The sequence below is a fragment of the Liolophura sinensis genome, chromosome 13 (genome assembly GCF_032854445.1).
Source record: "Liolophura sinensis isolate JHLJ2023 chromosome 13, CUHK_Ljap_v2, whole genome shotgun sequence".
Lineage (NCBI taxonomy): Eukaryota > Metazoa > Mollusca > Polyplacophora > Chitonida > Chitonidae > Liolophura > Liolophura sinensis.
In genome coordinates, this window is record NC_088307.1 from 12909856 (window position 1) to 12934271 (window position 24416).

Sequence of the window (24416 nt, forward strand, 5' to 3'; positions counted from 1 at the left end):
ATTTGAGTACTCAAAAAGATTCTGACCCCAGTGAACAGACAGTTTGAAGCCTGCGATCATGATTATGCAGCATTATGTACCAATCAAAAAAGTTACTGCAATAGTGTTACATCTTCAAGTGAACAGAATTCATTATAAGTTTAGAAGAACATCATAATGCGGCATAAAAATTTAGTTTTGGGATGATTTGACCATTACACGTAATGTGGTTGTATAAAACATACAGTCTGAATATACTAGCAGCCCAGGCATTATGTGACCTACTTGTGCTGGGACAACAAGGCCTGTAGATTTTAAAAAAAAGGCTGATATACATTTATACATAGAGGAAAAAGTCTTTATTGAAGGTAACCAAGTAAATTCACCATGAAGCTGTTCTTCCCCAAGGGCTTCACACACATAGCAGTGTGTGTTGAAAGTGATATGCCAGGAAAGAGTTAACTGATATACATACTAATATTTACTAGCACAGACTTGCGTAGCTGTATGCGTATTGAAGAAGTTAAGAGGAATATTTCAAACATTGTTAGAGTGCATTGATACATTTTAAAACAGGAGCAGTATGTGCGACCTGATCATTAATAAATACGCGTCCTAGATGTTATTAAAGAGTGGATATTGCTGTTTGGAGCGTACCCAAACACTTCCAGCAAGCAGAACAGTAGGCTTACATTCTTTTCACAGACATAAGCGAAGCAAACTGTGTCTCTGTTTACATGTCAATCTCTGGCTATAAAGCTATGTATAGATACAAATAGGAAGAAGTCTGGATGAAGCTTAAGACCGTCCGGCACTAGATATAGGGTAGCCTGGTCTGTGTGTTCATTGCTAGCAAGATGGCCAAGTTGACCTGCAGACGTGACATAGAAAGCAGCTGACTGAGACAATATGCATCAAGTTTGAACTGCTGAAATGTGTTTGTGGGGAAAGTAGGGTGGTCAGGGGGTCAGGTGGTGGTCCTGGTAGAGCTGTACTGGGCTGAGGTTCTTGACATGACTCGGCCTACATAGAAGGAAGGCTAGCATATGTACATGTCTACTTACACAAAACTTACTGATGCTCCTGCAAAAAACATCTGCATGTAGCTACGTGTACACTATAGGTGTCGTTGATAGGTAAACATCTAAAGCATTCTTAAGACAATACAAGCATAATTCAGTCATAAAGACACTCCTTGACGAACATGCTGTTGTTACAAATTTTGTCCCGTGCAATAATTTCACAGGAAAGTAAAAGCAATTTTTATTATTCAAAATGATTTTTTGCTCATTACATATTGAAGAGAAAGTCATCAGGTGGGATAATAAAGAGCAAAAAAAGAAAACAGTGTTTATAGAGCTACTGGTGTTGCAGGACTCAATTTATTATCAGGTGGCAAAAGCTATTTAAATCTTGAATTAGAATTTAGTGTTGGAAGTGCTGGATAAGTGATTTGTGCAGGAGACTAAGTGCTGGTGTTTTATGTGTCAGCCTGTGATACAGGCATGTTACACTGTTGTTTACTTTGCATTCTAAACAAATATAGGTCAACATAAACAACATAGCACCAGTGTAATACAGAAATAAAGTTCTGTGACAATCCACCCAAAATCTGAACTGAATGTGCTCAAGGAAAAGGGCTTTAAAGGAATTCAAGTTTCCACTCTTTGCATTCTTTTCTGTTTGTCAATTTTAATATTGTAACAGTTCAAGAAGGAAATAAATGACGCATTAACAATGAGAGAAGTTGTTTGTGCTTCATTTGAATGCCAAGTTGAATGTATGGGACAACAAGGAGGTATAAATCATTTCTAAGAAAAGAAAACTGTTAAAAATTAGGCTGAAAATCTGTTTAATAAATCATTAGAAAAAAAAACATTAATAATAATGCATTCACCAGAATGAGGAGAGTTTAATACTTGAAAAGTGTGTTGTGGTGAAGGGTTGATATGACATGGTAACCAGAAGAAAAAAAAAATGCAATGGTCAAAGATAATGCAAAGAAAGAATAGTTCCACATGTAAATATGTATCCAATGTCACAAAACTGTGGTAATAAGTTTGTGACAGCATCATGATACCTGAAGGGTGAAATCCTGTACATACTGGCTCATCTATATTGCCTATATCAGCTTTATGAAAGTGACTGGCCAGGAGGTGCCTGTTGCTCGCCTGCATTCAACTTTGGCAAAATTGTTGCTATTAATTATAATTAAAGAAATCACACAGAAAGATATATATTTGACATTTTCCTTTTCACAAAAATTTTATGCAAAAACTTTTTTTTTGTGTGTGTGTTTAATATATCATTAGTCTTTAAGATTCCTATGCATTAGATTATCTGCTGAAAGTCTGAATGCAAAGCATATTAATTCTGCCTTGAAATGACTTTAAAAACTTCCAAAACTTTGAAAAGGAATATTCATCAATTGTTGCAAAGACTTCTGTATTCACATGATAATTAGTAGACAAGTTACATGCCTTTACACATCAAAGGAGACAAAAAAAAAAAACCCAGCCATGAACTGGGTTAATTCCCCGAATAATTGCTGTATTTCTTACAGTTGATTTCCATTGTTAAAATGAATCTCTCATTGGCAGACTGGTATATGTATACGCAGCCTTGATGCCAGGACTTGTGTAATGAGGCCGCAAGTTCAAATCCAGCTGGTGTTGACTTTGTTTGGGCTTTTTCAGGCACTACATGTGTGAGATTGACTTGGCTCATTGCATCTTTTCTTTTCATGTGAGCTAATTTAAGCAATGGTTGCATTTCACTCGGAAATAGATGGTAATGGGACCCAAGAATACAGAATCTCATGTTCACACAAGCCACCAATAACATATAAGGAAAAACTTTAGTATGTAAAGTTTAAGGCCTATATCTTGTAGCTATTGGATGTATGACGTCACATAATCTTTTGCCTTTGTCTCTTCCATATGGGATCATTTCATATGCTATTTCTTTTCATGTGCTATTTCTTTCTCACCTATCCTTTCTGTGCATAAAGGTTAATATTTTTCATGCATCTCTCTTTTGTGTCCGCATGCATAGTACTGGATTTGATCTTCTATATTTTAAAGCGGTTAAATATATTAAGCATTAATTGTACAGAATCTTGGTTATTTTGTTTTCTTCATCTTATCTGTCAAATCCTGATACATCACCTTTTTGTTTTCTTAATTTTAAACATTCATGTAAAAAGTTTCAAAATGTGCATGAGTTGTGCTATGACCAGATTTATAAGCTTCATCTCTTACCTTGGGAAGCATAAATGATTTCAAACAGTTCCCAATATCTCGTCGTTTAGAGAAATGGCTTAAGTAAGAAACATTTCAAAGAAGAAATAAGGTCAGGTTTATAATAGTTTGAATACAAGAGACTGCGCGTTCAAGGTTAATACCGGCTATAATGTCACTTCGCATAAATTAATTAAATTAAATTAAACTTTGAGATGGAAATACATCAGATCTATACTAGATAATTTAAGCTGTTGATGAATGTGAATATATATGTATGCTATATATATAGACTGGTCAGCTACGTTAAATTGTGAAACTAAAACCTAATCAATTAAAATAAGTATTGTTTTACATTGAGTTTGAGGAATTGAGATTAGGAAGTGTTGAATGCTGTGCACTCGATTTTTGTTATTCAGATTGATGCGGCAAAGTAAGAAACAGAACCTGAATTTTAATTTTGTTCCTGGCTATCACAAAATTGAAAATGGAACATATTATTGTCTAAAAAAAAAATGTCCTATCATGTTTTGGAAACTAACTTTGTTGTTGTCAATTGCATGGTATTGTTTTTGGTTTTTCTGATTTCTGAATTTTGATTCAACAGGCTCCCATAGATCCTCACCAGCTCTTAAAGGCCTTGTCCCCGTTATTGAGCAAAACAGGAGCCATCAAGTCTCCTGTGGAGGCCAAAAGAATCACCAGGTAAGTTCACCCTGAACCGCTTTTGTTTTTGGAAGCTGACATTTTGACATTGTAGACTGCCCTATTCTATTTTTGTCATGTATCTCGACCTATAAAGAAATTTTGATATGTAATATATATTTTGATAAGAATTTTTTGACCATGCAGTTCCGATTATCCAGTTTTTACATATACGCACACAACTTGTGATACGCATTTCTGTATAATTTCTTTATTCCAGTTTAATGAGAGATGCGACAAAGTTGGTTTGCCGGTGTGTTTATGTAAATATCCTGAAAGTCACTGAGTCTGCAGAAGTTTTGGAAATGTAAGTTTTGATAATTGATCAAGTTTCGGGTACAGAAGTTATATTAACATTACCAGTTGTGCTAGAGTTTATTCCCAAGCCATTTCTCATTTGTGACTGGCCCCGATAACACAGTTGGCAGAGCGTCTGCTTCGGGAGTGGTAGATCTAGGGTCAATCCTGGGTCAAGCCACACCTAAGACCTTAAAAGAGGAAGTTGTAATTTCCTCACATTACGTTCAGCATGAAGGGGATAGTGCAACGACTGCTTGACCCGTATCAGTATAATGGCTCGGGTGGAGTGGATTACTTGCCTTCGGTAAGGCGTCACAGCGAAGCAACATTAGATAAAAGAGCAGTAGAAATCCGTCCTGCGACAAGGAGGCACATTACATGCACTCTAAGGATTCCTTCATCGCCATATGACTGAAAAATTGATAAGTACGATGTTAAACCCCAAGCATTTCTCATTTGCGTCTGAAGTCCTGTTGGGTACGCCCGCTCCATTTTGTAAATGAAAGACACTCTGTGGTAGACAGTAGATATAAACTACTTAAATGTAAGTAGTTAATCAAATATTTTGTTGTCCTTGTTTCATGTGTTTTTCTGCCTTCTGTTAAATACTAAGGGTTGGGATATCAAAGGGTGTTATTCAACATTTTTACTCTGGCAAATTTCCTTGTTACAGCTCAAAAACTACATCATTTTTCATTGAACACAAATTAATACATAAAATGGCACTGTGTAATGTAATGTCCAGATTGCATGTTTAACAACAATTGATGAATTGAAAAACAGAAATAAAAAGGGAAACATTTATTGGTCCTAAATTTACTCTCCTGATTACATTTTGCTGAAGCCAGTCAGTTATTGGTTGTTTTTTATGTTTCAGGTTGATGGAAGGGGGCATGTGGGAGATTTTGAACAACTGGCTACAAGAGGCCACAGAGTCGGACAACAGCCCATTCCTGGTGGAGTTGTTGAAAGTTTACAAACAACTACCTGTCACCGTGGAGGTGATGAAACAAAACAATGCAGCTAAAACCATTAAACAGATCTCAAAGTCAAAAGACGAGAGTAAGTATTCAAGAATGACGATGTCATTGTTTATATAACTTTTCTGAATGTACAATTTTATTTTCTGGTTGACTATCAGCTCGAGGACTTTAATGGTTGGGCGGTCTGCCAGCAACGTGCTGATGGTCATGGGTTTACCTCAGGCTCTGTCAGGTTTCCTCCCACCGTAATGTTGGCCGTCGTTGTATAAGTGACATTCATAAGTATAAGTACAGCATGACTAAAACACCAATCATATTAATAAATTAACGGTTGGGCAGGTAATATTCATTCATATCAGTTACTTTTGGTCTGATCAAACTATTTACGTCCAAGGAATGTGTACATTAAAGGGATGCAGAATCGATGCTGATTGGCTTACATAGGGTTTCCTGGATTAAACCCTATGGATTTGGTCAAACTGTCTATCACGCCAGCCAATCAGAATCGATTGTGTATCCCTTTATAGTGAAATTCGCCTGGTGTAGCAAGTTTTGTGGCACTTGCTTACTTGGTTTACCAGGGGTCTCCGTAGCTCAGTTGGCAATGTAATGACGCAGAAGCCTCTCACCAATGCGGTTGCTAGGAGTTCAAGTCCAGCTCATTTTGGCTTCCTCTGCGGCCATAAGTGGGAAGGTCTGGCAGCAACCTGCAGATGATTGTGGGTTTCCCCCGGGCTCTGCCCATAATGCTGGCCATGATTGTGTAAGTGAAATATTCTTGAATACGGCGTAAAACACCAATCAGATAAATAAATCAAATAAATCACTTCGGTCGAGTCACAATTAAGACCTTAAAAAAGGAAGTTGTAACTTCCTCGCTTGGCATTCAGCGTGAAGGGGATAGTGCAACGACTGGTTGACCCGTATCAGTATAATGGCTTGGGCAGGGCGGCTTACCTGCCTTCGTTAAGGTGTTTCATTGAAGCAGCACTAGATAAAAGAGCGGTGGAAATCCGTCCTGCAACAAGGAGGTACATTACATGCGTTCTAAGGATTCCTTTGTCGTCAGATGAAAATTGTTAAGTACGACGCTAAACCCCAGGCACTCACTCACTTACTTGCTCACTTTTGTGAATGTTGTTATGTAACCTCCTCTGGTAAACTGAGCTAAATGGCAGAAATATACTAAAGGAACAACGGGGAAGTGGAAGTCAGTTTTTTTTTAGAGCTAGGGACACCCAAAGACGTACTCTGGTGCCTTTATCATCTAACATAGGGAATGAACGGAGGTTTCTGTTATATTTCTGATTCAGAACCAAAACAGGCTCGTGCAAGTTTGTCATCATTTTAAGCTAAGACAGTCCATGTGTACAACCTTCCTTGTGGTTTTTGTTTGTGGTACCAGTATATGAAGCCTTCGTCCAACAGTCCGGCAAACCTAAAACCTTGTTCGGCATTTCAAAAAACAAGCTTCCAATATAATGAAGCAGTGGTTTCACGCAGCATGCATACTACATCTGCAAAACGTTTTGAACCCTCGTATGACCCAGATTTTACAGTCTGTATTATGAATAATAAAGGTGGATGTAAGACAATAATTTCATTTTTCTTTCCAGCATTGAAAACTCTAGCAACAAGTATAGTTGATACATGGATGAAGAAGATCCGTGAAAAGAGCAATAGTGATTCTACTAACAATAATGGCGGTGAGTACAGTAGAAATGTTTGCTGAGAAATAGCTGTGTTACCACCAGCCTGTGTCTGTTACAGGTGACCCATTTAAATATGAGTCTAGTTTTTGTATTAAAAGCTGTATTTATTAGCTAATATTGGTATTAAGTCATATTTTATGTTTATGATTTTGGCCAAATTCAGCTGCCAATGCAGTTGTCCAGAATCAAAGTATAAGAGCAACAGTTATAGTTCATATTTAATATACTCATACACTGTTATTTTTGGGAGGAGTGCAAAACTAAAGACTTGAAGAAATAATTTGCACAGTTTAATTGTATGCATAAATTCCACTGAAAAAATGCTTTAGTAATTGAAAAGGTTTACGACTTCATTATTATGTAATTACCTTCCTGAGTTTGATTAAATGAGTATAAAACAATAATAAGCTTGTTGTTGTGTTTATCAGATGCCAAAAATCTGAAAAAGAAGAAGAAACACAGTCACCATCATAAGGGAGATAAACCTGTGGACTCTAAATCTGATAATAAACAAAAGTCTGATGGGGACGCCAGAGACAAAAAGTCAAATTCTCACTCTAATCACTCCCATCACCATCACCACCATCATTCCCGACTGTCAAGTGATGGCAGTGTTGAAATGAACGATGTGAAAGTGGATGCTTCCAGCAACATGGGAGACAACTCTGAGAAAAATAAATCTGATGGGAAGTCTGATACAAGTGAAGTTCGTAAAAGGGCACGAACAGTGAAAGTTCAACCTCAACGATTTAGGTCAACGGGTGAGTTTATATATATTTAATGCTGTGTTTAAAGCGAGTAGTGTATTTACACAGTGGTATATGTAGATTGTCCAATGGTGAGATTGAGGGGTCTCCATGGCAGAGGTGGTTTGCGGGCCAGTGCAGGACAATCACCCAGAAGCCACTCAATAGTGTGGTCGCTGTGACTTCAAGTCCAGCTCAAGTTGACTTCCTCCACAGTCGTACATTGGTTGGTCAGGCAGCAACCTGCGAATGGCCATGGGTTTCCCCATGGCTCTGCCCGGTTTTGTCCCACCATAATGCTGGCTGCCGTCATGAAAGTGAAATACGCTTGTGTATGGCATAAAACACCAATAAATAAATAAATAAAATCATGAAATTAACCAGACCTTGGGACAAGAACTTGTAGATCCTTACTCTCTCACTGCGTGTGTTGCCTTGGTTACAGTAAGTGGTCGTTTGTGCGATCTAACATTTGTTGAAGACCACTCATCTTCTACCAGTATGATGTTGATATCTCTGCATCTTATGGAGGAAAGTTTGGCAGTAAAAGTTCTTATCACCTTAACCAATAATCAAATAATGAAATGCATATTTAAGGGTGAATTTTAGGTATTTTGTTGGATGTAGAAATTGACAAGGTTTTGTATTTTCTTTTTTTGCTTTTTCGACTCGGTCGGGTGAGAGGGGGGGGAATTGTTGACTATATATTGAGGTCAAAATAATTGACGTCCGCTTGTCGTTAACCACCCTTGACCTTGCTCTTACCAGGGTTAGAAGAACCGTCACTACCACCTCCGAAGAGGAAGAACACTTCCGATCTTTCCAATAAATCTCTTCCACCTAAAAGGGCTAGGTAAGACTGAATCCCATTTGTATTTTGTGTACTGAGTGAGATTGGGTTTACGGCATATGGTGCAAGAATTTGGTTCAGGATAGCAGATACAAGGATTCACCTATTGTGAACATTCTCAGAATGAACAAAACTTTGAGCCCATTCTTAGGATGAGCTACTGCATTTTTTTTCCATGTTACTGACTTGACGGACTGTGTTATTGTTACGTTGGAGTTCTCAGTAGAAAAGATAAGGATATAAACATGGAGAGGAAAATAAATATATAAATTTCCCAATAAAATATTTTTCGGAAGAGTCAGCCTGGATATGCCGGACTAGTGTATTTTTAATTATGTTCTGAGAATTTCCACAAGAAGATGGATACATTAAATACTTGAATGACTTGTTTTTCGTATTGTAGTGTGGAGAAACCTGACCGTAGCAGTGAACCCCCAGAGAAGAAAACTCGCCCCCACCTGAACACCAGCCTGGCTTCCAGTCTGGCCACTTCCAACACCAGTCAGTCAGCAGTCACCGCTTCCCCCACCACTACCACCACCACCACTACCATGTCACCGACAGAAATACACGAGAAAATTAAAATTATTCCTCCTAAACCATTTAGTACATGTAAGTATCCTGAGCAGTTTCTGTCTGGCCCATGCCATCAAAATTCCCGGTGTAAGTTCACTTCCCCTCTGACTGGGGCAAGCCTGAAAAACAGGCGCTTCACAGTTTTGAAAACAGCCCTCACTGGGTAAAGGTTGCAGATCCATGTTGTAGATTTTGGTAATTTTACATGGACAGTTTATTTTGTAGAGAACCTGCAGATGGTCGTGGGCTCCCCCGGACTCTGCCTGGTTTCCTCCCATCATAATGCTGGCCGCCGTCGTATAAGTGAAATGTTCTCGAGTACAGTCTAAAGCCCCAATCAAATAAATAATTAAATATTTTTCAGAGCTTATCTCTATAATATCAATATTAGCTGAGTTGTGTATTTGCACTGAATATGTTCTGTAATGATCCGTGTGAACCTTTTTTGTGTGAAAATTGAGAATACTGTTTTCTCACAATGGAAGTTTCTGAATATGTGAAAGTGGCAAAAGTAAATTAATTGATATGGAATTCGTAATAATCCAGAGTATTTGCTGCAATACCAGAACAACAGTATCACACTTCTGTATTTAATAATACTTCTGTATTCAAGAGCATTCAGAAATATGAGAATGTGTACATGTATTATCCAACAGTCTTAGTTTATGTAACAGGGAAGCCTCCGTGGCTCACTCGGTTAGTGCGCTAATGACCAAGGAGCCTCTCACCACTGCTGTGAGTTCAAGTCCAACTCATGCTGGCTTCCTCTCTGGCCGTATGTGCGAGGGTCTTATAGCAACTTGCGGATGGTCGTGGGTCCCCCCCTCCCCTCAAGGCTCTGCTTGGTTTCCACCCACCATAATGCTGGCCGCTGTTGTATAAGTGAAATATTTTTGAGTACTGCATAAAACACCAATCAAGTAAATAAATAAATAAATATTTTATTTAATCACAACATCATGATTTTACAGCCACAGCCACAGCAAAACATAAAGTCATGGACAGTTCTGGTTTCATGGATGCATTGATATCGGGGCCAACTGCGCTAACGTTCCGAAGAAAGAAAAAGTTACCGTCTGTCACAACGGGGAACAAACCAACAACAACAACTGGCCCTGGAACACCCACAACTCCAACACCACTGTCTCCAAACTCTGTAATCGCTCAAAAACTTCCATCTGTACCCTCAGTGAGTAAACTAATCTGTGCAGTTATTGGCTTAATATAGGATTTTTTGTTTGTCCTTTAAATACACCAAAATTTACAGAAAAGTTATGCATTTGGATATGTTGATAGCTTTGCTATTTCAGGCTGATTTAACTTTAAGAGGATTAACTAAAAAGTGATTTGTAAACAGTTTTGTGATGTATTGTTTTGTTTTTACCTTAATAGTTACTGAAAAAAAAAATACCACTTGTTATGAACTCCTTGAGGTAAATCTACAGATATACATGAAATATGGTTAGTGTTATTGAGTGAATTTGAGATTCACATGTGTCTAAGGACTGCTTTGCTTTTTTGTTGACTTCTAATTGAGAACATTATACCTCTACAGTTTTACAAAGATACATTAGAGACCTCAGAGCAGAGTAAAGAAGCTGAGAAGTCCAATTCACGGAGTCCTTCACCAACGGAAGACAAGGACGATCTTGCGGAAAAAGCTTCCGAAGATGTTAATGGTGCAGAATCTGTGGATAAATCTAAAGGTTTGGATGACACTTTGTCGTAAATATGTACATGTAGAAACTGTTCAGACCTAGATCAGAAATTGTGTAGGGCACTTCATTGCTGCTTCAGCCATATAGTGGTGAGAACATAAGGCAGCTGAAGGAATAAATATTGTCATTCTTAAAACTTTTGGCATTTTTGAAAGATGTTTACTCAAGTGTATTCTGCTGGCCTTGTTGTGTTTAAACTTTTAAAATTATACTTTTTAAATGCCATGGAATTGGACTAACATGGCTTTTTTTTTTTTTTTTGTCCAAAAATCATATTAAAATGGTGCATAAATTGCACTGGAAGTTGCTCATCAAAAGATTGAGGAATTGAGGTGATCAAATAGATGATTCAGAGGTACATGTACATTTGTAAGAAATTGAGTATTTGTTGATTATTGTTGTAACATCACGTGTGTAGATGCCTCAGGATTGAGTGTTATTTTGGTCAGTATATTGTGTATCAAATGTTCAGAATACCAGGAATAATAAGACTGGGGGAGGGGGGGGGGGGGCTCCATGGCTCAGTTGGTTAGCGCGCTAGCGCAGCATAATGACCCAACAGTCTCTCCCGAATGCGGTCACTGTGAGTTCAAGTCTAGCTCATGCTGGCTTCTCATGCATACGTGGGAAGGTCTGTCAGCAACCTGCGGATGGTCGTGGGTTCCCACCTTGCTCTGCCCAGTTTCCACCCACCATAATGCTTGCCGCCGTCGTATAAGTGACATATTCTTGAGTACGGCGTAAAACACCAATCAAATAAATAAATAAAATAAGACCGGTTTTATGTATGGAGGTGCATTGCTTGCTGAGCTGATTAAATCATCCGATGGCTGCATGTTCAAATCCAGGAATTGTTGTTGTGTCAGGTACCTGGTTGCTAATTAACTCTGGGCGCTCCAGTTTCTTTCGTCCATAAACCTGATTTCTGTCATCTATGTGAAAATTTCTTGAGTGTTGCTATGGCGTTAACCACCAGTCAGATAGACAAAAAAATTTGAAATTCATGTAGTTTTTCATGAATTTCTGCCAATGTTTTGTACAGAAGAACTCAAGTCAGAAGAGAATAAAGAGGAGGAGGCCAAAGAAGTGACAGATGTCAGTGCTAAGTCTTCCGATGGCCTAATTAAACGCAAGAAGAAGAAGAAAAAAGTGACCTGGGCCGAGGATCACCGAATACGACAAATTTTCTACTTTGAACTCGATGAGACAGAAAGAGGTGTGTACGCTATTCTGTTAACTGCATGTGATTGCTAAAACATGTAGTCATTGTAGATGATCATTCAGATACATGCATTGAGTTGTATTTGTCTGAGGCCTCCAGGCCGTCTTACATGCATTGTCTGAATCCCAGGTGTGCTGTATTCCTAGATTAAACATTTTACCGAAAAAACAAAACACAGAAAAAACCCTCAGAAAAACTATATGAAATGACTTTTCTTACTCTTTGGTTTCTTACTTGGTTAATGTGCTGAAGTACTGTTTTCACCACAGTCCATTGCCCCTTCATCAGTCAGAGTTCAAACCCAGCTATTGCTGGGTTTCGTTTTTGGCTTCCAAAGAGGCTCATGATGTACCTGCTGATGGGTTTTTAATTAGCGCAAGTGTATCCAGTGCTTAAAAACCTGACTAGGGGCAGAGGGAGTCGCTGTTAGTAAGTCCAGCTCATGCTGGCGTCCTCTCCGGCTGTACGTGGAAAGGTCTTCTGGCAAACCGTGGATGGCCGTGGGTTTCACCCGGGCCGCCCATTCGCTCCCACTATAATGCTGGCCGCCGTGCTATAAGTGAAATATTCTTGAATACAGCGTAGAACACCAATCAAATAAATATAAATGTAACTGCTGTTGTGGAAGGGGAAGACTTCTGAACACAGTGTTGAACATAAAGAAATAAGTAAGTAAATGCTGGTATATGTACATAGCTTAGTTCTCTTTGCCAGGGATTTTCAGCATGCATTATTTTTGTTTGTTTCATCAGAAAATGTAAACAAGCCTAAAGATTTCAATGCTATGAAGAAACAGGAAATGATGATGGATCGTAGGGTAAGTTAATCTGTTTAGCTGATGTTGTGTATTTACACTTACAAAAAAAAGTCCACACTTATAAAAAATTCTTTTAGTGTGTGTGTGTGGTGGTTGGGGGGAGCGGGGAAGAATGCTGAATGTTCTTGTTCATAGTGAGTGAGTTCTCCAAGGTATCTTTGGAAAGTGAGTCACCTTGATCCTTGATTAATTTTGATTGTCTCTCTTGGTATATTCATTTCATCATTGTTTAACATGACACTGTGTCTTGACTTGCAGACGATAGAAACTGCCAAACGATTGAGTCATGATAATATGGTGGAAGCTGTACCGGTAAGTGTGTTGAACCAATGCTTTCATTACTATTATGTGATTATTTCTTGTCAAAGCTGAGTCAAATATTGATAAAGTTCATACTTAAATGGAACAGGGGCCTCCGCGGTGAAGGTGGTTAGCGTGCCGGTGTGCCACGATGACCCAGGAGCCTCTCACCCTTGCGGTTGCTGTGAGTTCCAAGCCCAGCAGAGGATGGTGTCCTCTCCAGCTGTGCATGAGAAGGTCTCTTGGCAACCTGCGGATGGTCATGGGTTTGCCCCCATGCTGTGCCCGGTTTCCTCCCACCATAATGCTGAAGTCCATCGTCTGTGTAAAACCACACCAAGGTTACTAAATCATGACTCCCTACTTGTAATATGTCAGTTGCTAAGGTCATGAATTTTTTTTTCTTGCCAAGGGTAAGAACATTATTAAACAAATTCAGCGTATAGAAATCAAATTTCATCTTTTGTGCAATCATTAATGTCAGTTACTGAGTTGAATATGTGCCATTTTCAAATATACACCAGTCTTTGCTTTTGTTGCTCAAAAGGGGAGTTTCAAGTTTGAATTATTTTGTCAGTAAAGATAAAAAACAGTCCAACTGTATCCTGTGACTTGAGGCATTCCTTTGTTGACATTAATTTATCAAACATAAGTCGCCATATTTCCAAGTGACAAATGACACTTTTTTCCTTTTACTTCTTAAGTTCACAGATGTTCAGATCCTCCAGTTTCTTAATTGTTTTTTAATTATTTTTTTTCTGAAACTGAGGCCCATATTATAGTAAATGTGATGAAAAATAGTTGCCCAACATTGATGACAGGTCACATGACACCATAGGCCTTTTTTGCCTTCATTAATAAAAGAGTTCGAATTCTAAGCTCCCCTATTGTTACATGTATGTGTGTATATATGTATGCACATTTCACTAAAATAAAAAATGGTGGTAAAGCTTTTATTTTGGAACAGATACATAATACATGGTGCATTTGTTATTTGCAGTGGCACAAACCTATCAGGATTGCTGGTTTACAGAACTTGGCTGATGTGACTAGTTCAGAGAAGGCAATCCAGGAGCAAAGAGAACAAGGGGTCTTACAGGCTCTCTTCTTCTCTAAGGAAATGTAAGGACTATCGCACAGGCAGTAGTTCTGTGAGATGACTCCCTGCCCAGTGTTGGGAAGGTTTCCTTCTTGCATTAGTTTTGGCTTTGTGGTTTGACATTCAGTTATAGGCACCATGATACAGTGATTGCAATCTAAAATTCATGAAACATTTTTAGTCACAGGTAGCATGATTTGATCATTCAATCAAATCTTTTAAATTGTGCCTTTTAACATTTATCTTAATGTCAAATTTTTGACATCCCATCTGTTAACATAAGCCACTAATTAGGCCAGAGTGCAAGACATCAACTTTTAACAGGATAGGTTTTACTATTGCGAATTTGAACTTGTACAAGGTTAAGAAAAATTGACTGGAAAGGATGTACTCAATCCTACTCAGTCGTTAAAGTTGACAGGAGTTAACACTCGGAAATAAGGAAATTGCTTTGCAATTGCATGTAAGCTTTGAGATTGTGCTTGAGTTATACTTTCTGTTCGAAGTACGTCAGCGGGTTGTGAGAGATTTAGAGAAAATGTTCTTGCGGACAATTTTTTCCTGTTTTTGTTTGTTAAAGGAGAAGAAAACTTAAATATCAAACAAATACCATTAAAAAGAGCATGCATTTCCTCACAGGTGCATGCCATAAAAAAATTCTAATATGTACCTGAAGTTTTATTTTGGTATTTTGTACTTGTACACAGGTTACCTGATGGTCCAGCGGAGGCTGATGTGGAGAATGTAGAACGGACAGATCCAGCTCTCATCCCATTGGATGATGTGAGTGTAAACGGAGGCAGAACTCGAAAACTGCGTATTTTATTCTTCTTGGCCTGGTTCTTAGATGCTGTCTCAAGGCTTAAGACCAGGGGCGGATTTCACAAAGCCAGTTCAGACCACTCAAAATCTGAAATACAATTTTAGAGCATGTCTTTGGATCTGGCGCCAAGTTGCGCAATAGTGTATTAGTTAATACTGGTTGGTACCGGCATATTATGTAGTAACAGTTGTAAGAAGACCCAACAACAAACACAGTTGTACACGGACCAAATGGAACAGCAGCAGTTTTATTTCACACTTAGTATAATGTTATACAATTATTTTGGACTGGCCATCCGCTTCTGGAGTGGTAGATCCAGGATCAGTCCTGGGTCGAGTCACACCTTCTTCAATTCGGTGATTAGTCCAAAATATAACTAAATCAGCTGTAGTTATGCTTGTGCTAATGTGTTTGATTTCAGACATCTTCTTCAGACTGTGTTCATGGCTAGGCAATTCTCAGTGCAGAGTAGAAAGTAATATAGATTTTTTTTTTTTCTTTTTTATCTGTTACAGGAGAAATCTGGAGGTGAAGAGTATAGTTACACCTATGAAGATAATCCCCCCTCTCAAGAAGGTACCATGGACTTGTCCACTCTGCTGGCCCAGACGTCTGGCATGGTTATCCCCCCTGAGGTGGCTGGTCTCCTCTCCTCATTACAGCATGCCCCATCTGGTCACACTGGACTCCCAGATAATCCACAAGTCCTCTCCAATGTCCAGAACTTCCTATCTAATGTCATGGTAAGCTGTTCTTCCCTATAAAAATGCTGTATTTGTCTAAATGGTCTGGGAAAAAAAAATACCCCAAAAGGCAAACTCACACCGGTTATTGGAAACACTGTTCTTGAACTTTTGACTGGGTGCTGACCAGTATATGAATGTCTAGCTCCAACTATATTTCTGGTAGTATTTTTTTGCTCTCACACTGATGAATCAAACCATTTTGGTGAAAGTGAAATAGTGTTGCCAGGGCATCAAGTGGTGGTTATGAAACCTTGTTTCATCTTAAAATGCTAAAACGTGCTTTTAATCCGACTTGCACTACGCATGTAAAGCGTTTATGAACCCTTACCAAAAGATGTCTAACAGCACACCAAAATTGACAGTGCCGTTATGTTACAACTGAAATATTGTAGATGTTGCCTGCTTTAACTCATTCTTTTTACATTGTACTTCATTCATCGGTTTGAGAATGGTAATATGTACAGTTAGCAGGTCAATTTCATCTGAATCAATCAAATTTCTTTTCTGTGTGTTTGCAGAATAACCCTCAACAAGATGAAACAACAGAGCAATTGAGAAGATTACTTGAACCACTGCAACACCAAGTCGGTAAGTCATACGTCGTAGTTCATGCTTGTGATTTATTTCCCTCTGTCTCATAACACAATTTTGCAACATGCCTTTATTCAGATGGTTAACTTGCCAGCACGATGAAATTACCCAGGAGCCTTTCGACAATATGGTTCAAACCCACCTCATGTTGGTTTCCTCTCCAGCCGTATATCCGAAGGTCTGCCGAGTTTTCCTTCCACCATAATGTTGGCTGTGGTATAGATGAAATATTCTTGATTACGGACCAACACCAGTGAAATAAATAAAATAAATAAGGGTGTACTTTCAATGGCTTGATTGTAATGTATGTGTATTCCTTCACTCGTAAAACTGACATCTATTATATACGAAGAATTACCGCGATTAGATCATTGCATTCAGCAAGTCAAATAAATATCGGGAACGTATAATTATCTAATGTAAACCTTGATCATCTGATTTGGCTTTCTGTTAATAACGTTCAGCATCAAGTAGTGTGTATTTCTGTACTGTACGTGTCACGGACTATGAGTTGATTCAACATCAGAATACAATGTTCGCCATGATCTGGCTGAAATATTGCCCATGTGACATCAAACAGTAATCATTCGTCCATTGTAAAAACGAAGTCCAGTAAGCACATTTGTGCCCCCAACAACGTTTTGGTTACTGGTTGGAATAATGTATTAAACTCTTGGGGAAATCCTTGCTAGATAGCCTCCGCGGTCTGTCTGACACACTCTTCCTTAGGACTGTTGCTGAATGAACAAAATTAAATGAATAAATATAATTGATCTACTGACTTTGTAGGAATGGGCCCGCCGCCATTGGCCATGGAGGGAGGTATGCCCCCAGCAGGAGGGCCATCAATGGGAGGACCTCAGATGGGGACCCCCGCCAGGCCTTCTGGGAATGGCCCCGCCTGGTTTTAGACCAATGGGCATGCGACCACCACCTCCCCATGCTGGACCCCGACCCCGATTTCCAGGTAAGTGTCCGTGGCTTATATCATTGATATGGTTCACCTATGCAAGTTTAGGTGAATTAGGAAGATTTTTTAAAGAATAGTAGGTGGGATACTGAAAACCATGTTCTCCAGTGCTTTAAGTGACATTATTCATTTACATGTAAATGGCGGGTTTTGTGGTGGGAACTTTGTCCATAGCTTAACTGCAAGACTACTGATACGCTCATTCTCATAGGATAACATTTCCTACAATTGAATACATTTTTGAATCACCAGTCGAATTCAGATTCGAAGTAGCCCTTTGTATAAATAAAAAAAATTAATTTGTGCCTGAGTTGAAGAGGAGTCATTGCATCATTGAAAAATTTTGATCTTTCCACTTTTATATATTATCAGATTTCTGTACCATGTATGTATTATATTACTTACATATTCCTTTGGGAGCTTGTGTTCTGGATTCGTTTCAAAATGGGTATTGCTATTGTCGACTTGCAACACTTCTCTATGTTTGGTGCAACACTTAAATTGATTAATTTATCAATATATTTGGCAGGCCCCCCTCGACCCCCAGGTCCTCGACCAGGCCCAGGACCCGTGCGTGAAGATGACTGGGGAGAGAACATGAGAGGTGGACCCCCGATGGGGCCCATGAGACCCCGGGGGAGAGCTGGCTTTCCTGTGATGAGAGGGCGGGGAGGGATGCCCCCATCAGGAAGAGGTGGGATGATGGGGCGAGGAGGCAGAGGTGAGAAGACGGAGGACTAACATTGTAACATTGGTGTGCTTGACATGCCTGTACGCTTCGGTCTTGACCACAATCAGTAGTTATATATGATTTATTTTGTAGTTGATTGGTGTTTTACTCCGTACTAAAGAATACTTCACTTATACAGTGACGGCCAGCATTATAGTAGGAGGAAACTGGGCAAAGCCCAGCTAAAAAAACCACAACTGTCCGCAGGTTTTTCAGTAATGAAAGTTGAAATTTTGACACGAAAAATTCAATCCAAATACAAAATAGTGAGCTTATTTTTCTGTAATATGCTCCTAATAATAAGTGCTAAGTATTGTTTCCTGTTTTCTTTCCTCAGCTCCTCGAGATCGCGCCATCTGTCGACACTTTGCAGCTGGAGGTTGTCACCGTGACACAGCCTGTGGATTCTACCACCCTGGAGTGAATGGACCGCCGTTATAGTACACAGCTCACTTAGGATCTTCACTGTTCAAATCTTCCAACTGTGCTCGGCATTCCGTAAAATGAGTACAGGCAGTTTGTCAAGCGCGCTGTTCTGATGTGGTAGCATCAAGGCTACAAACTCAAAGGGTTATTGGCATCCATGAACTGTGCCATTGTACATTGCAAGCATCATGACCAAAAACTCAAAAAGTCTCCACTCTTGAAATGGAGACACGTACTGGCATCCATGAACCTTGCCAGTGTGAAAGCATCAAGCCCAAAAACTCTTCATTCTTGAAATGGAGATGCGTGTTGGCATCCATGAACTGTGCCAAGTTTAAAAGGCCAAAAACTCAAGAAGTCTCCATTCTTAACATGGAGATGCATGCTGGCTTCATGAACATCACCTGAAGCAATAAGACTTGACTCTGCAACATACACAACGGGTATTTACTGCAGTCACAAACTCATGCCCACACTGAACTGCACTTGTGAATACGTCTTCTTATTGAAGGAAAAGGCATTTTTTGAATTCCTGACAAAGATTGATTCCACATCATGATGAATATGGCAATTAAATCTAATGAAGTTTGACCCTTTGCTTATTTGTGTTTCAGACAGGTCAGTTTCTCAATGGAATTTATCAAGGCATAAACCCTGATAGTGATTAAATGTACTGTATCGTTCATTTCTGTGTTGCTAAAAGGGATATTAAATGTTATCCTGCCGTTTGTATATATGTAAATGTCTTTATGTAAATGTTTGGCATGAATCGAGAATGTGTCTGAACTTAGTGCTGGATTATATTTTGGCGCTATCATGATAGAAAATATAAACATTTTTTCATTTAAAATTTGTATTGTTGTTGCTGATGTACTTTTTGGGCACCATGATGCCTCAAGTAGGATGTCTGAAACACTCATTATATCACCACCAGACCTGCCAATACGTGTACGATTTTCGCTTATATTGCATGCCAAAAATGTAGAAAATACGACTGTACGCTGAAGAAGTAGAAAATGCACTTACACGCCCTCCAAGGAAGAAAGTAAGATTAAATCCGATTTCCGTGTATGGAAGTCTGTTTCAAGTATCAGATCCACTATTTTTGTATTCCCGTTACATCGAGATTGAGTAGGAGAGCCACAAAATGCGAATTAATATAGCTTAAATGCAGCACATGGAGGTTTTCCGAATGGTGACCTGCTTATTCCGTATTACTGTATCGACCCTTACATACGTAAACATGAGCGTTTGTACACATTACATTCACTATTTGTCCTCTTTTTGGAGGAATTCCTCTTTATTTATACAAAAAATACATCAGTAAAATGCTCAGAGTTTAATTCAGAAATGCTAAAAATGAGAAAAATTTTGAGTGTGATGTATAGTTTCCTCTGTTTCATCCCAGTGCCTCTCATCCCTCACGCAGGTCTGCACCACAGTCGAGATTTTTAGCCCAGCGACATAACAGGTCTTGAGTTGTTATGAAATTCGTGGTTTAATGACATGACATATGTTAAACTGCTTCAGATAAATATTTCATATTTAGGCTTACACCTAGGAGAATCGGGTTCCCGTTTAAATAGTTTGGTCTAATTTCTGGTTTTCATGGCAACTAAATAGAATTGGTAAGGTGAAATGACGCGAACGCAATACTGTTCCTTCCTTTTCGTGCAGAATTAAGATGAACTGCAGTCTAGGTAGCAGCTTAAACGGTCTATTTGAAGGTCTGTTTTCAGTGAAATGTCCTTAATGGGGATATTGTGCTTCCAGTTTGAACAAGGATTGAGCGAATCAGTTCTTGTTTATAAGCAGCCGATATTCTGTAGTTTTTCGGGTACAACGCTGTCAAGTACAGTCAACTTCAGTTTTATCTCTTACAGCAATTGAAACGTTGTGTAGGATGTATTTTACCAGAGGTCGGCTGTTTAAAAACAATAGGTTTACAACGTTTGTGTAGAAAAGGATACGTTTTCAGTGTCTAACAAACGCATAAGGGAAATATTAAATACATTAGTTATTTTTTTGTATTTTTTGTTTAATTGATTGGTGTTTTACGCCGTGCTGGAGAGTCTGTAACGTATACGACGGTGGCCAGCATTATTGTGGGAGGAAACGGGACAGCACTTCGGGGGAACCCACGACAATCCGCAGGTTGCTGATAGATTTTCGCACCTACGGCCGGTCAGTTGCAATAAAAGCCCAGGAAAATTTTTGGAAAACTGAAACATTAAATGGGCCAGACCGTAATTATAATGCTCCAGGGTAATGAAATATATTTGGTCCAAGTACATTTTACTTTTTAACGTGACTTCAGCCGTCACCATCGAGGATTGAAAATTGAAACAAACTATGATAAGACAAAAATCCAGCAATCAACTGAGACATGGACGGCTCTCGTAAAATACATATACGGGTTCTTTGAAAAAAAAAAAAAAAGGATTATGGATGATATTCACTACTGCATGATCGTAGAAGCACCATTTTCAGCAACAGTAAGCAAAATGTTATCTGCTCCTTTCACTCATTATTAGATTTTTAGATTGTGTCAACCCTAGCGTCGACTTTCAATAACAGGAAAACCAATGTTAAACAAAATGTTAGGGATGTTATCTTAAAAAGTACCACTTGTATTGAGCTGATGTTTTTCACACATGTACAGCACAATGATATAAGGGGGATGTTTCATGTTTGATAGGCTGCGTGCAAATTAAATACCAAAAGTTACAAAATTAACGATTTAGTGTATTGTGTATTAGAATCAGCTTTTAAGTACAAAAGTACTTTATGTACTGAGACAATTTCCATCATTTTGATGCCAAGAATGCACCTATACACCAAAAACGGCAGGCTGGCGGCAAAAAAAGACTTTACACCCTAAAATACACAGATTTACATTCGTCCCAACCCGAAAAAAGGAAGTTGTAATGGGGGTCTGTGTCCAGCTTCGCAGAGCTGTCACATTATACACTGTGTCTTCTTGTGACAAGGCAGAAGACACGGTATATGTAGGCTTACCACCAAAGTTCTGCTGCGACTGAAGCATCCTGCCGGAGACACCATAAGCCACACCCAACCGAGTCACAAGGACATTATGCCAACCAACCAGTGCTGAGCGCCACCAAAATAGGACAAAATCAATGACGTGCTGTGGTTTCTCCCGTGGCGTTATGGTTAAGGTGTTACCGCAGCACAATGCCCAAGACCCTCGCACCATGTTGTGAGTTCAATTCCAGCTCAAGCCGTCTTTCTTCTTTGGTCGTATGTTGGAAGGCCCGACAGCAACCAGTGGATGGTCGTGGTTTCCACCGGGTTCTGCCGGAGTTGATTCAACATAATGCTGAAATATTTTTATGTACTGCTTTAAGCACCAATCAAATGACTGTATTTTTCCCGTAACAGCGTTCAATTACCGTACAGGCTTGTAGAAATACCAACATATAAACATCAGTCTCACTGTAGCACCTTTTCATAAGTTACCAACTGCATGCAGTGTGAAATATTACACTCATCGACATGATCAGACAGGTTGCGTGTGTCAGACATGACAGACATGGCATGACATACATGTGACCTACAGCTTGAGGGCTTGTGGAGCCATCGTGCCAACAAGACCTAAACCAGGCGCGTGTAGACGTTTTGCGCACTCTGATATTCTTTGAAGGTCACCCGATCTTCTACTAGTATGGTGTGTCTGTATGTCTGTAGTTCCTAATACCCCGCTCACATGGGCAAAGTTAAGCTGGTTTAATCCGAAAGTGGCTTCGAGCCAGTTTGTAGTCGCTCGTGTGAACGCAGAGCGAGGGGCATTTAATCCGGTTTATTTGTTCTTGCTAGCCACGTGGCTTTAAGTCAGTTTCAGGTCTTGAGCCGTGTATATGTGCCGTGTGAGCGGTAACTGGATTAAATGTCCGGGATACGTGGAGGCCAGGGTGACGTTGCAATTATTAAACCGGCTTAAATGTGGCGGTGTGAACGGCTAAATTTCTGAACTGGATTAAAACCTGCTTGTCCACAAATGTCTTCGATTTAAATCAGCTCAGAATTGATCCGGATTAAATTTGCTCGTATGAACGCGGTAAAAGTCGGTTATTGGTCGCAAAAACATACCAAAGGTCGGTGTTTTAACCTACATTTTTAGCCTACATTTCTACCCATAAAACTACCATCATGAAAGTTCATTATATGAATGTGGCGTAAAACGCTAATGAAATCCATAAACAAATAAATATTTCTTCATTTATCATACACATATCGTGATGACCTTCCTTCCACGGAGTGCACTGGATAAGCTAATGCTTCTCGAAAGCAATTTCGATACCGGAATGAACAAACAAGGGGAAAACTTACTTCACTTATTCGCCTTCGAAGCCTTTCTCACGAATATTTTACTTATATGACAACATGATTTCCAACAGATTTTCACTCCAAGAGCGAGTTCACTGTGAACGTCATAGAAGTCAGAAAACGGTTTTGTGCAAGCATCAGTACGCATGGGAAGAGCAGGCCAAACTTTGGGTGCCGGCCCAGACAGCTCAGTTGGTAGAGCGTCCCCTTAGGGGGCAGTGTAACCAGGGTCAATCCTGAGTTGGGTCTCATGTAAGACCTTAAAAGAGGCGCTTGGCGTTCAGCATGAAGGGGATAGTGCAATGACTGGTTGACCCGTATCAGTATAATGGCTGGCGCGGGGCGCCTAACTTGCCTTCGGTAAGTCGTCTCGGTGAAGCAGCACTAGATAAAAGGGCGGTGAAAATCCGTCCTGCAAGAAGGAGGCACATGGCATGCACTCTAAGGACTCCTCCGTCGTCACATGACTGAAAAGTTGTTCAGCACAACGTTAAACGTCAAGCACCCACTCACTCACTTACTCAAACTTTGAATATACCCATATGTTTCAACACTGCAGGCTATAGCCCTGCCATTCAGGTTGAATTTCCTGCTTGTTTTATGAGTTGTTTTCCAAGTTCGCGGCTTGAAACTAAATTAGGGCGCATGAAAATGTCTTAGATGTCACAAAGACTGACGTTAGCTAATCGAATTGTGTTTAATTGCCATTGAATATAGAGATTAAATTTAACATAGAGGCACGTGGGTTGTTTGCAGCGAAGAATGACCGGTCGTGCGCCTTCCAAACAACGGTCTTGCATTGCTTATTTATTTATTTATTTATTTATTTATTTGATTGGTGATTACTGAAGAAGGAAGGCATTATGGTGAGAAGAAACCGTGCATAGCCAGCAATTAGGAAAACCCAAGACCTTCCCACGTAGCACTCACAGCGATTGTGTTTTATTGTCCATTGTTGATATCCAAATGCAGTTCTCCCTTAACTTTAACAGAAAGTCTGTTATTTGAATGGTGATAAAATGTATTCTGTTATTCCAGCAGATTATTCTGTTAAAGAGGGATTGTATTACACTAACAGGATATTATGTTGAATAAGACACATTATTATGTTATAACAATGGTCTACATCACTTAGCATCTAGCATCACTCAGACAACAGACTTCCTGTTAAAATTAACATTATTTTTTTGAGTGTGTAGTTTTCAACAAACTTCATGTAACACCACCAAAGTCACGATTGATCGTTTGATGTGACCAAAGTCCCGAGAACGATCGAAGAAGAGGAACTGCCCAGGTTCCTTCCAGTGTGGACATGGATCAACATCAGCGAAAGAGGTAATTAGGTCTAAAGAAAGGGAAGAAAATTTTCCAGTTCTTCGAGATTGTAGATCTTTGATTAACAAAAATTCCCGCAATTTTTTTTTCACAAAATATTGTTTTTTCGGAAATGATGCTGTTGATGTAGACTTAAAATGCGACGTGTTTTGATATGATTTGTTGCGTCGGATAAAGAAAGGAAAACATCCCAAGCTGTATA

At 39.3% G+C, this 24416-nt stretch overlaps 1 protein-coding gene across 1 annotated transcript in view; it reads left to right on the forward strand.

Annotated features, from left to right (window-relative positions):
• LOC135480877 (serine/threonine-protein phosphatase 1 regulatory subunit 10-like) overlaps window positions 1–19382 on the forward strand; it is a 30319-nt gene extending 10937 nt beyond the window's left edge. Inside the window, exons 4-22 of the mRNA XM_064760806.1 lie at window positions 3826–3923; window positions 4144–4230; window positions 5101–5285; window positions 6823–6912; window positions 7347–7679; window positions 8433–8517; window positions 8918–9126; window positions 10062–10279; window positions 10646–10796; window positions 11851–12024; window positions 12783–12847; window positions 13106–13159; window positions 14148–14269; window positions 14954–15029; window positions 15585–15812; window positions 16334–16403; window positions 17196–17300; window positions 17906–18097; window positions 18444–19382. Of these exons, the coding sequence (XP_064616876.1) occupies window positions 3826–3923; window positions 4144–4230; window positions 5101–5285; window positions 6823–6912; window positions 7347–7679; window positions 8433–8517; window positions 8918–9126; window positions 10062–10279; window positions 10646–10796; window positions 11851–12024; window positions 12783–12847; window positions 13106–13159; window positions 14148–14269; window positions 14954–15029; window positions 15585–15812; window positions 16334–16403; window positions 17196–17300; window positions 17906–18097; window positions 18444–18547 (2646 nt within the window). The 3' untranslated portion in view covers window positions 18548–19382. The remainder of the gene's footprint in view (window positions 1–3825; window positions 3924–4143; window positions 4231–5100; window positions 5286–6822; window positions 6913–7346; window positions 7680–8432; window positions 8518–8917; window positions 9127–10061; window positions 10280–10645; window positions 10797–11850; window positions 12025–12782; window positions 12848–13105; window positions 13160–14147; window positions 14270–14953; window positions 15030–15584; window positions 15813–16333; window positions 16404–17195; window positions 17301–17905; window positions 18098–18443) is intronic.
• The last annotated feature ends 5034 nt before the right edge of the window (window positions 19383–24416 follow it).